General features: G+C 39.3%; 1 protein-coding gene across 6 annotated transcripts in view; it reads right to left on the reverse strand.

The window, feature by feature from the left end:
- TRPM6 (transient receptor potential cation channel subfamily M member 6) overlaps positions 1–12,820 on the reverse strand; it is a 115,833-nt gene that overhangs the window by 50,932 nt on the left and 52,081 nt on the right. For 4 of the 6 annotated variants that reach the window (XM_019555265.1, XM_019555264.1, XM_019555266.1 and 1 more), the window contains exons 13-19: positions 11,718–11,771; positions 8,445–8,585; positions 6,326–6,463; positions 4,741–5,021; positions 3,580–3,808; positions 2,766–2,909; positions 122–262 (exon numbers count right to left, since the gene is read on the reverse strand). In XM_019555265.1, the coding sequence (XP_019410810.1) occupies positions 122–262; positions 2,766–2,909; positions 3,580–3,808; positions 4,741–5,021; positions 6,326–6,463; positions 8,445–8,585; positions 11,718–11,771 (1,128 nt within the window). Of the gene's footprint in view, positions 1–121; positions 263–2,765; positions 2,910–3,579; positions 3,809–4,688; positions 5,022–6,325; positions 6,464–8,444; positions 8,586–11,717; positions 11,772–12,820 lie in introns of those variants that run through there. The other 2 variants (XM_019555268.1, XM_019555270.1) reach the window with 2 other exon arrangements.

Here is a 12,820-nt window from a genome sequence, read left to right on the forward strand (position 1 = left end):
AATGGATGCATTTAACTGGTAGAGGCCATCAATTACTGTATCTGCAGTCTAAATAGGTTTAATAGGGTTTAATAGGTGTTTCAGGCAACATGGATATCTAAGTATTATTGCAATGACCAACCGTGTGAAACCAGAACTTGACAATTGGAGCGTTGTAGAATTCATAGACTTTTCTAGTACCAGGAAGGTTTCCCTGCCCACTGCTGGTGGTAAATGTATGGCTTTCATCCAATTTCTCAGGCCCCTTTTCAGCATCATACTCCTTTAAAAAGAAATGGTATTTTAAAGCCAGAAAACACAGTGTACAAGGTTCATAACAGAAGAAAGTTTGGGACAGTGAATCCATAATACTTGCTGGGTGCATCTACACAAGACACTACGTCACCGTAGCACTGGCAGACACAAACCGTGATGCCACAGCTATATTGCCATAACAACATACTCCCTCACTATAGCACATTGCAATGGCGATGTACCAGCTAAAAAAAACCATGCACCACCAGTTAGGAAGTACTAAATGATGGCGCAATAACAACGGTGCCATAGGGGCACGTGTAGACATGCCTGCTGTATACTATATTCAGAAACAATTAGCATATCCGAGTTGCATGCAATTATAACTAGAGCATTTGCAAGCAAACAGAAAAAAAGGGAGGGGGAAATAAGCAGGCACATCTCTTTACTGTAAATACCTAAAGTTCTTTTGGGTTTAAATTGATGATTTTATGGTTAAGAAACTGGACTGGGTTCTTGAACAAGTCACTTGCAAAATGGGACAAGACTACTTCCCAATCTGAGAAGTGTGGTGATTATAAAGCTATTCATTTGTGAGGCATTAAGATACCATAATAATGAAATACCACAGAACAGTCCTAAGAAATTTTGGAGTGTGGATACACAAAAAAGTTAAAGAATATGAAATATTAACTTGACATTTGATTAGCTTATGTGCTTGATTAGGGGGAATAGTCCTGCTTTATATCGGTCTGGGCACCTTAGAGTGCTGCATGCCCCCTTTACTGCCTCCAAGGGGAAAGATTATCTGGCCTTTAATTCCACACATACCTTCAGCCTCTGCTTGGCTGAGGAAAAGGGAATTATGGTGTTGAAACAGAAAATGTCAAGATCTCAAAAGAATGAACAGAGCTTGTATACGCTAGTGCACACTCCCCTAGAAAAATCAGGAATGGCATCCAAGATTACCAAGTCTCACCAGCTTTATACCTGTCAGCAAATATCTGAAAAACTCAACAACCTCCCAAACACTCTCTGGTGTTGTTGCACACTAAAGTTGACAGTTTACTACAGCTAACGTTATTCTATTACTCTCCAGCTGCAGAGATCTATGTGGGAGACCTTTAGATCCAACTCTGTAGATAAAACATATGGACATTTGTATGACAAAAAACATGATGGACTTTCTGTTTTTTCAGTTATTAAAAAAAATCTTGGAATTATACACACAATATACATGAGAAGAATATTATGAAGATTGCAAAGTCAAACTCTTAAAAGTTAGGAAATAAGAGAATGATGCATGTCTGTATATCCTTATTTTGATTTCTCTGTGTATAATTTTAATGATATAATCTCACAACATTTTTCCCCACACACTTAGTGCCTCAGCCACTCCACAGTACAGACTTGCTGTGTTGTGATTGAGACTGTATTGTGAATGAGACTCTTCCTGAATGAAACAAGGACTTGCAGGAAGTTAAAATGAGTTTTCAGGATGGAAGTACCAGAAAGCTGAACTGTGCCCAGGGGGATTGGCTGTTATGCCTGAATTTGCCAAAAAGATTTTTATGTGAAGCTGGTCAAGCCACTCCACACACATTTTGCCAACCTGGTGACTCACTTGCAGTCTTCATTTTTTGTGTTCCCAGTTTAAGATTCTGAGTTTAATTTGCAGAAATATTGAGCATTTGCAAGTTGAATAGCTGAACAATATTTTTAACATATTACAGGGTGCAATATGTAGTTATTGAGTTTTTTATATATCATTGGATGTGTGTATTTATTTTATCATCGTGACCTTCCTTTGAGGCAGGGCTGTATTGCAGATGGGGAAGTGATACTCAGGATAGATTAAATAACTTGCTGACATGGCATAAGAATTGTGTGGCTGAACTTGGAATTGAACACACATCTCCTGAGATCCAATGCAAAGCCGGATACACCTGAAAGTCCTTTCTAGCTTTTAAGAAACATTTTGGTTATAAAGTGATAGAAAAATGTGCCTTCTCTTCTTTTGAATGGTCTTGATGTTCCACCAATCAAGTTATCCTTTGTTATGTGGTTCTGCTGTCTGTTAGCTGCTTTTGGTAAGGAAGCTCCTATTTAACAGCCTTGAAGATTGTTTTTAACTCTTTCCAATGAAGTTACATTTGTTTTTGCTTCAATCAAAATGAAAAATACAACCCTAGACCTCTAGCATATTAGTTAGGCTTCCGGTTTATTTTCAACTGGAGACAAGTGTGTTGTTTTATATGTAATGATGTACCTCACCATCTGGACCCCCTTTTCAAAATTCTAGATCTGCCCATGATTCCTTACATGCAACTAGCCTCACTGATTTCAAGAGGTCTAGTCGCAAAGAAAAGTATGGCTCATACTGAGAAAGGATGGCAAAATCAGTTTTCTAAGAGGTGAAACATTTTAAGAGAAAAAAGCTTTCAGCAGAAAACTACTAGTGTAGATCAGTGCAGTAGAAAAACACTGTGCTATCCCAACTCTGTGGAAGTAATAGGTAGTGTCTTACTAACCAGAGACATCGCATCTTTAGGGCTAGATAGGCTCTGATCACCAAGATGCCATGTGTCCTGGGACTGGGGCACATGAGACATTTCTGCTTTGCTTTTAAACTCCAGCATCAAAATAGTAGGAGGAAGAAGAATACTTAGAATGACCTGGAAAAGAAACACAAGGCTGAGGACATTCATTCAGAACAAGTGGTATATACATATGGAGCCAGCCACTCCTGCAGTATAAATCTGGAGCACTTTTACTGACTCCACTGAGGTTTGTTATAGTAAGAGCCACCAAACAGCACTATTGCACAATCTTACAAGTTATTTTTCATATTGTGGGACTCAGTTTTTAGTCTCTGAATAGCAGTAAAATTATTGTTAGTTTTGAATTGGAGCAATCATTCCAAGAGAAAAAAGTAGATACAGTTAATCTCTTTTATAGCATGTAGAAGAGATCCCTCCTTGTCTTTATTCTCAATTTTGGAAGCAATTCCTTGTCCTTATTCTCAATTTGCATTTTTCTGAGAATTGGGCAGCAAGTTGTAGGCTGAAAAAGGTGAAACTAAAGGTAGCTCAGATGCTGTGAATTACTTGCTAATGTTTTGATTTTGTCCCCCATATCCTGTTATGAGGAGACTAATAGAATCAGTAATATCCCTCCTTTCAGAAGGTTATCTGCAGCAGTACAATGAGCATGGACTTCAATGGGTTCTGCATAGTTGCATTTGACCAGGATACCTAAAAAGAACATACTCTTCAACATAAGCTGTCTCTGCATATTCTCACTCAGCTTGAACAGACTAAACGGGGCACAAGTCAATGAGCTTACCTTAAACCATGAGTTTTTCCGCATTTTTAGACATCCCATCCACATGTCAGTCAGCAACATCTGTGTGCAAGTGTGAGACACAAAGGGCCGTAGCCCCACTGACACAGCTAGTTTTAGGCAAGTTGAGTTACTCCAGTTTTTCAGCTCATAGGTCAGCAGCTTCATAGCCATCTGCTCATTTTGTTTGAATGCATTATCTAGTATGTCTAAAGCAAGTTGCCCGAATTCACTGTAGCAGCACAGAAGAAAAAAGAAGCAGCAACAATTTTAGAATATGAAATGGTCTGTGCAAAGTCATAGCTCCAATGCATCTAGCAGTAATCTAATTGGAAAGCTCCTTCCACATATGGCAGATATGACATTGCATTAACTATGACTTACCTCATTTTTCATGCAACACCTCCTCCTAATCTTATCTCCTAACTTTGCCATGTGATTACAAATAGATCTCATATTGTTCAGCATTATTTACTTTAATAATGTACTTGCCATCATTATAGGTGGAAATTGTAGGCAACTGCATAAGCATTTTAAACTCATTATAGCCCTAAGCGTTTCTCAGTGGGATAAGAAAAATCTCACTTTGAATAGACCTTTATAGAGATGGCAGTCTACATGAAAATGGCAATTTGCCCTTGAGGTCCCAGTCTGCTCCACCTTAGTTACTCAGTCATTATTAACGAAGAGGTGGTCAAAGACTAAATCTAAAAGTAAAACCTGGAAGATACAGAAGGACTGCTTAATCTGTTCAGCCCATGTGATCACTTTGACTGGTTCAGATACATCAACACATTTCTCCTTACACAGACTAGGAGTTAAAGCATTATGTTAACATGGACTCACTAATTCATGCTAAAATATTTGGTACGTCTACTATAGACAAAGGTACATGGCCCTTTTCCTGTGCTATGGTGGTTGAGTAAAAGCTTCTTGCTTATTTTATACTTTTCAGATAAGTCTGTTAGCTAGTATGCTAACACTAATCCTTTAAAGCACGACCTTCAGATATTAAGCTGGAAAGATAGAAAAAAAAAGTTCTTGTACATTTCGCAGCATATGGAATCACTGATCTTAAAAGCTTTTGGCTGATGGAGAGAAAAATGTCTAACCATTCTAAGCATTGTAGATCTTTATTAACTGAAGTGAAGAGAGAACTCATACTTTGAGTACTTCTTCAGTTCTTCTGAGGTGTCATCCACCATATTGCTCTCCTTAGCTTCGTGTGCCATTGCCCTGTAGAGTTTGCAAGCCACAACAGCCTTAACCATGGCCTCTTCTCCATGTTGCCAGAAGAACATTGCCGTCTTCTGCCTTCTCATTAACACTGCCCAAACCAAAAGATCATTATAGGGGTAAATAAAGCCAGCAGAGTCGTGATCCTCTGAAAGGTTGAGTTCATCTTTTGACTTCTTTTTAGACTTTCGAAAAGCAGTTGACTTTTCCTGTAAATTAGTACACAAAAGTCTGAGTGAGATGCAATAACTTAAATAAATGTTATATATATAAAATACATACAGATAAACTTCAATATACCCTGGTCCTGTCAGTGATCAATATCTACAGATTAATTTCTGAAGATTAATGAACATTTAAAACGTGAATCTTGGGCAGTTGCTTGAATCAATGGAAAAAGTTAATGAGATTTACATTTGATTTTAAAAAGGCTCTTGAACAACCCTCTGAAATTGTGCCTTATCCTGCTTAACCACTCCTTCAGATTTCACAACACTGATTTATTTATTGTGGTGTGTTTGTACCACTAATAAAGGAAAAGTGACCAGTACTGTGAACTACCCCTAACAAATTTGTGACAATTGTGTTGATTTTTATTATAGTATAAGATTGTTATACTGTAAGTCTGTGTTCGGACCTTTTCCTATTAAAGGTGGGGTAAAAGTCATGTTGGCTTCCATAAAACTACTCAAGATCTGGATTTATTGTAGTTTATCTAAATCCATTGCAACTCTCTTTGTCCACTCTGTTCCTTGGTAAATACAAACGAAACTACCATCTGTTTCATTCAGGGATAAATTATTTATAAGATTCGTTTACTGTAAAATAGAAGCAGACAGGCAAACAGTTACAACAGATCAGCCAATGCACACCCATAGCAGTAAGTACACCCACACTTTGTTAAAGATATAGAATTTTGCCTGCCTACAACCTCAGATGATTAACTGCTCATCAGTGTAACAGATTCACAATCTAATCTTGAGTCACTTCAGTGATGTTAATGAAAATACTCTCATTTCATGCTGTTCTGTCTGAGAAAAGAAAAGAATTCATTTTGTTATAGTACCTAGTAGAGCCAATTTCAAGGGAAAATATTTAGCTGTCATTGTGAAGTTGACAACACCAGGTGACTTCTGAATAATTTTATTTCCACATAGATAAAATTTTATTTTGGATATGAAACAGTAAAGTAAGGGATGCCACTGAATCTTATCTTTGCATCTAAATAAGAGGGTCTTTACCTGAGTGGTATATTAGAGAATCTTGACACTGTTACATTTCAGTGGATAAAAGCCTGAATCAAAAAGGGTATGGAGGTTAATGAGTTTAATTTTAACTCAGTATTGTAAAATAGAAATAACTGTGCTTCTTGAGCTCATCCTTCTCCTCTCAGGCATTTAGGTAGTTATTCCATCTAATATGCATCTCATATCTATAATAAACCTCTTAAACTGATTTTTCAGTTGGGTATATCCCTAACAAAATTCCCAAGATCAGAAAGTAATTATAGTACCTTGCATTTGTAAGGCTGTGCTGTTCTGATGAACTGGGAATGCAAAGTGTTTTCAGCAGATCCAACTGTGCTACCCATCGGATTAGTCTGATGAAGGGAATGATGAGAAAAGCCTTGAGAAAAGCTGGGGACCACTTGCTAGTTCCAAAGATAGGCCATGAAATACAAAAAGAGAAAATGAAAATTAGGGATGAAGTTTGCTCTCATTTTATCTCTGATTTTAGCAGCACTTGTGGGAAATGCTGTCTTTGAGACCAGCAGTTTACTGGTCATCTTTATAATTACAGCAGAGTTCCTTCTGTTTACTCTGTCAAAGGAAAAAGTCCTACTTCTTACCTAACTCTAAAGCTATTTTACTCTAAAGGACAAATATCACACTGCCCCTAATTTTCCAGCTATAATAAAAATGTAGATTCTTTTGTACATGTAAGGAAAACATAGGGATCTAGTCTTCCATGAGGGCTCCATGAAAATAGCTCTTTTAATTAGGGATGAGCAAGTGCTGTATAAAGAGACATAATGACTGGATTCTTCACTGGTCCAGCTACAGTTAGAGTAAAGCAGGGCATCTTTAGTACATTCAGAAACACAATAACAATTTGAGAAATTCATGAAGAGTACTAAAATCAAATCTATTAGGAGAATTGTACACTCAAAATGTAATGATCCAAGTCAGAATTTGTTCAAAATATTTAAGTGATCCTTATAAAACTTAAGTTTTATAAAAAGGCCTATAAGATACTTAGCTATACAAGTCATCAAGATCTTTTGTTTAAACTTCTGGAAGACAGTATGGCTAGGATTTTCAGGGGGGTTTTTTTCAATATTGACTCAGAAGAAACATGATGACCTACTGGATCTTTTTAATCATTTCCTGCAGCACCCTGGTATTTGAAGAACTGACATTCCCCAACATTGTTAAATATGAGAGAGATGATTAAATCATACCAGAGAGTATATAAAATTGATACCTTGTGTTCAGAAAGTCAACCATCATTTTTTTTTTATATTTTTGGCTAAACAGAGCTTATCTCAGTTCAAAAAAACAAACAAAAAAAACAAAAACCTGGTAGCTCTCTCTGTTTTTGCAATGACCCCAAATTGTGTTGCATATTTTTCTCTCTGATGAGTATAAGGTATTCTATCAGTTCTGACAGCAATATGCCTTCTTTTTTGGCTTTAGAGTAGAAATACTCTAATTAAAGTGCAGTTATATTTTGAAAATGAAGTATGGAAAAATATTACCCCCTGTAATAATTGTACTTTACAGCAAGCAGGTTTCATGGCATAACAGTTAGCAGTCTGGACTCTGAATTCAGCAATCAAAGCTTTCCAGGACCTTAAAACACCGAACAGGTTAGACAAGTGTGTAACAGAAATGGCTCAGGCATAGCTGATCTTGGGCCCAGGGAAATGAATTAGCTTCCCTCTTGATGTTTTTCCAGGTCTCTATTCTGTGATTGTGTGGGCACAATGGGAAGACAATATGATTGCACGAGTGTAAACGGAGGCTGACGTGGCTTACAAACCCTTTACAGCTGGTGATAACAAATTAAAAAAGAGCCCAACTTGGCTCCCAGAGGCCAGCACAAGTTTGTTCATTTAAAAACTAGGGGCATTTTTACACATGTTCCAGAGACGAGGGGAGGGAGGCCTTTAATTAAAGTGCCCACAACATCTTGTTTATCAGCATCCCAGCGCTTCAAAATGGTGGCGGGGGTGCTTTAACTAAAGCTGGTTGAACGAGGTTTAGTTAAAGCACCCCCAGTGCCATTTTGAAGCATGGGGACACTGATACACGAGACACGGACGCTGGGTGGAACGTGCAATTTAGCATGCTTCAACAGACTCGATTAATCAAGTGCAATTGCAGCGTATTGGAGCAGCCTCCAGGCACATCTATAGGCACCTTAGGCTTTTACTTTAAACTTATCATAGCTGATGCTGCAATAACTGAAAAACACAAAATGTGAGTGCCATTTTGCCAGATATTTTTCAGAGCAGTCATATTTGAATATATTATGAACATACGTGAATGCATTGTGATTTTGATTATTGTTCAAGCATTTTTCTGGGTATTACACTTAAGTGTCACAGATCACTATTTCATAGATGTTACCTTGCATTTTCTGTAGAGGCTGTTGTATAGAACTCTGAAATGTTTTCTTGTATAGCTGCTCCGGTAAGCTCCACCAATCAGGTACTCTATTACTAGCCCAATATCAATCAGTGATATCTTATAGTCCAAGGAAAGGGTGTTCTGTAACAAAAATACTTAAATATTTAGAATAGCACTTTATATAGTACTGCAACCTGCATGCTAGCCAGCCTGAAGTGAGTTATGAAAGGGGATGGACACACACGTTTGGAGCAGCCATTATGTTCTAATTGTTTTCCTGCACATGCATTATTCCTGGCTTGCTGAGGAAGGTAGCAGCTACACTCTCCTTTAGTTGGAGCATCTGAATGTCCAGACACTTCTGTTATGATGCCAGCACTACCTAGATTATCCTAACAGTCAAGGCAAGGTAAAGAGCAAAAGTCAGACTCTTGGGACTTAAACATAATCAGAAATAATCTGAACTGAAAACGAACAAGAGCTAATGGATAGACTTGAACACCAGTGCTATGCAGTTGCATTGGCCTATGCCATAAACTATGTTTTTCCAGATGAAGATTCTTGATAGACTTCAAGGCTAATCCTAAGTAAAAAATATTACAACCTGCAGCAGAGAAAAGCCACTGAGGTCATCTAGGAATTCAAGAATAATGCATGAAGCTAGAAGGACTGAAACTTCCATGTGGTGTGTTAACAGTTAGGTATGCATTGTGTCCATCTTTTTGTACATGCTTCTTTGCCGCACAGCATCCCTTTCCATCATACCAGAGTTGAACCTCAGCACATCTTCATCATTACCTATGTTTCTATTAGACAGTGAAGGACTAGCATGAGCAACAAATATATGACCAATGAAAAGGAGGCATAGATATGAATATTATTGGCATAATGAGGACACCGAAGCCTGATGTACCTCACAAATTTACTCAACTGCTCCATAGAAAGAGAATGATACAATAAAACCATGTGGAACTGCATATACTACCAATACAATCTTGATGGTATTCCTAGGTTCCAAGACAGACTGATAAAGATCAATAAGATATTTCCTAAAAATGAGAGATTTTAGTCAGTGTTTGGCTTGTGACATCTGAAGATGATGTTTTCGATCCTGACCCTTTTCAATTTAGCTGTCAGCTGATCTTCTGAGAAGGCAGAGGTTAGCAATGCTTTTCAAAAATGTGCTTCGTGTCTTTTCACTGACTTTGATCAGCCAGGAATACTTGGGTCAACAGGACTGGGTGACTGAGTGGAAGTCTGCAAGCACAGTCAAAATACAGTACTAGTAAATGATACCAGTGGGTATTAAACAGTACAGACTGTAAGTATGTCTGTCTATATGGCAATGCTGTGCTCACACACAATAAGCAATAACTGCCAATAGAAGCAATATTGCATATGCATTAATTTCCACACTAAGAGCAGTATTACTTTGACACTGTGATTCTGCACCCAGGCTAATGAGACTCACTGACACAGCTATATTTCTCTGATTTTGGGAGCTAAGATTTAATAGCATTATTAGCACGGTATGCCTCAGTCTAGTTCTGCATCAAAAAACCTAACCCTGTATTTTGACTCCCTCCTGCTCAGACACTGACCCTACTGAGTGGTCAATAAGGCTCAAATCTGACTAATCTTTCATTAATTAAATTGCCAATCTCTCTCCCTGTAAAACACCAGGTTTCATTACTAGACTCAGAGAATCCAAGTTTATCAACCTACCTAAAACTCAAAACACTGGTGGGGATTTATCAGATTCTATGCTCAAGAAGAAAATTTGCCATGACTTCAGCTATTGTCATGGCATAAGAATGAAAACATTCTCTGATGCAAAAGATTACAATGGCAAACGCTAGCACGCCAGTATTCTCTCCTATCATGAATCATCCGTGTACTTGGTATCCTCTGAGACAGAGACACTGGTGGCAATAGGCACGGAAAGAATGTCATCACATTCCACTGGACTATCAACAAAACAGCTGAGTGGATGAACACTGTGTTGTGGAGCACAAGGGGCCAACCATTTCAAAAGAATGATATAAACAAGTCCATTATTTCAGTATGAGTGAGAACAGACAAGAGTTCTTAACTCAGATGACTGGACCATGACAATAGTACTTCCTCCAGTCTCACTGCATATAGACCTACAGCATGTCATCAATATAGGCAGTCTTTGAACCCAGCTGGAATAGCTGATGTTTGTCATGGAAGCCATGGTATCCTGAATAAATTCACGGAATCATCATTAACATAGGTACCAAAACCACCTATGACCAGAAGTTAATACCATGTTTGACAGCAGCTTACAACAGGAAAATCATGTGAACAGCCAAATTTCCCATTTCATTTTATTCCAAGATTCATATACTAAGAAGGAAGAGTCAAATGAATTAGATCCAGATATTTACTTAAGAGAAGATGCAAAAAGAACAGCATCACTCCTTCCTGCATTTGCAATGTTATGAGTTACAACAGATAACAGTGATAGTTTGAAATAGATTAACTCTACAGCCATACAACACTGTTGCTGATGATTCCTAGCCCAGCAATGCTCTATATACAGTAATCATTCACTGCCACCTTCTGTTCTCATGCAGCATATAGAAAGAGTGTTGCATCCTGTTGAACTATCTATCTAGCTCTCTCTTTCTATCAACTTCAAAATCTCTGAGCTGCCGTCTGGTATTGTCGCTCAATGTGTGGAGTCCATCTGCCCAGTCTGGGCATTTGTAAAGATTGCAGCTTTCAATTAAGGGCTTTGCAGTTTGTTGCACACCACAATCACACAGGGGGCTGTCCAAGATGTTCATCTTGTAAAGTGTTGTTATGAAGTGTACATGTCCAGATCTCAGTCTGCTCAGCTTGACCCACACTTAGCTCTTCCTGTTTAACAAGGCAATACAAGACTGGGATGGGACCCTTATCAGAATGAACTGTGGCAAAGTTACAGCACTGACTCCTTAAGTCCCTGGTGTTACTGATTAGTAATGTTATTTATGTAAATTATGATGAAGAGTATTTGAACTATTTGTAGTGCAAAGCTTTGACTTTAAGGTATGGAACCCATGAGAGCCTTCCACAACAGAATGCCAGATTAATGGCTTTTAAGGACTGGGGGCTGGAGATAATTCATTCGATGACCATAAAAACATAACAATTAAAGCATCGTGTCTAATCCTAAACATTCAACAATGTTCTGTGAAAACAGTTTTTGTTATCAGACCCTGATAAATATTACACCCTCCTCTGCTCCCCACACATTTGGGTTACCTGTTTTACATCTTGAATGATATGATGCAGAAGAAGGTTTGTTGGTCCTTGTTTCTGTGATGTTAGCAAAAGAGAAAGAAATACAGATTTAAAAAGTGGATCCTTTTTGTGTGCATGTCAATAGCTGTGAAAGACAGACATGTCAGGAGATGCACAGGATAAACCAGGGATCAGCAATATATAGCCTGTTGGCCAGATGTGGCACAGAAAGCCACTAGATCTGACCCATGGAGCAGGGGGGACTTTGGTGGTGTGTCAGCAGTAGGGGGCTCTGGTGGGATTTCAGTGATGGGAATCAGGGGGGCTCTGCTTCACTTGCACCAGAGCCCCCTACTGAGAAGCTGAGGTGAGAAGCTGCTCTGGGACCAGGTAACTCAGAACTGAGCCCATGCCACTGCTGGATAACAGCAGTAACTTAACTATAAGATGGGTGAAAAGGGCACCCATCCTCAGCACCAGGTTAGGAGGGGCGCTTGAATCACCCCAGTCCCCAAAGAGGTCATGTCCTGGCAGCATACTAGGCCTGTGCAAAGTGCCTATTATTTCCTTTGGATTCAGCCAATTCAGGGGACAGTGATTCGATTCAGTGATTCGAATCACTGTCCTGAATTGATTCACTGTCAGGCCCATCCCCCGCCCCTCTCCCAGCTAGGCAATGGCTGCCCCACCCACCTCAGCTCCCAGCACTTGGGGAAAAAAAGCCCCGACTCAGCGGGTGCTGCTGGGTGGGGGGCAATCCCCACTGCCCCCCACTACAAGGGGGGCTTTACACGAGCCCCCCCCAGGGCTGCCCTGCCTGCCTTAGCTCCTGCCCTTTAAGGAAAAAAAATGAAAAAACCCCTGCACTTACCATTCCTGCCCACCATGTGGGAGGCTCTTCCACGAGCCTTCCAAGGCCACTACAGGAGCTGGTGTGTCCTGGGGGTTTTCTCAGTTATTTTTTTCTTAAAGGGCTGGATCTGGGGCCAGCGGATTTGTACAGAGTCCCCCTTGTATCCTGGGGCAGTGGGGGGCAGCAGGTATCACCCCCTGCCTGGCAGCATCTGGTGAGTCAGGGTTTTTTTTTAAAGCACTAGGAGCTGGGGTGGGCAAGGCAGCCATGG

This window comes from Crocodylus porosus, unplaced genomic scaffold, assembly GCF_001723895.1.
Source record: "Crocodylus porosus isolate Cpor-Errol unplaced genomic scaffold, CroPor_comp1, whole genome shotgun sequence".
NCBI lineage: Eukaryota > Metazoa > Chordata > Crocodylia > Crocodylidae > Crocodylus > Crocodylus porosus.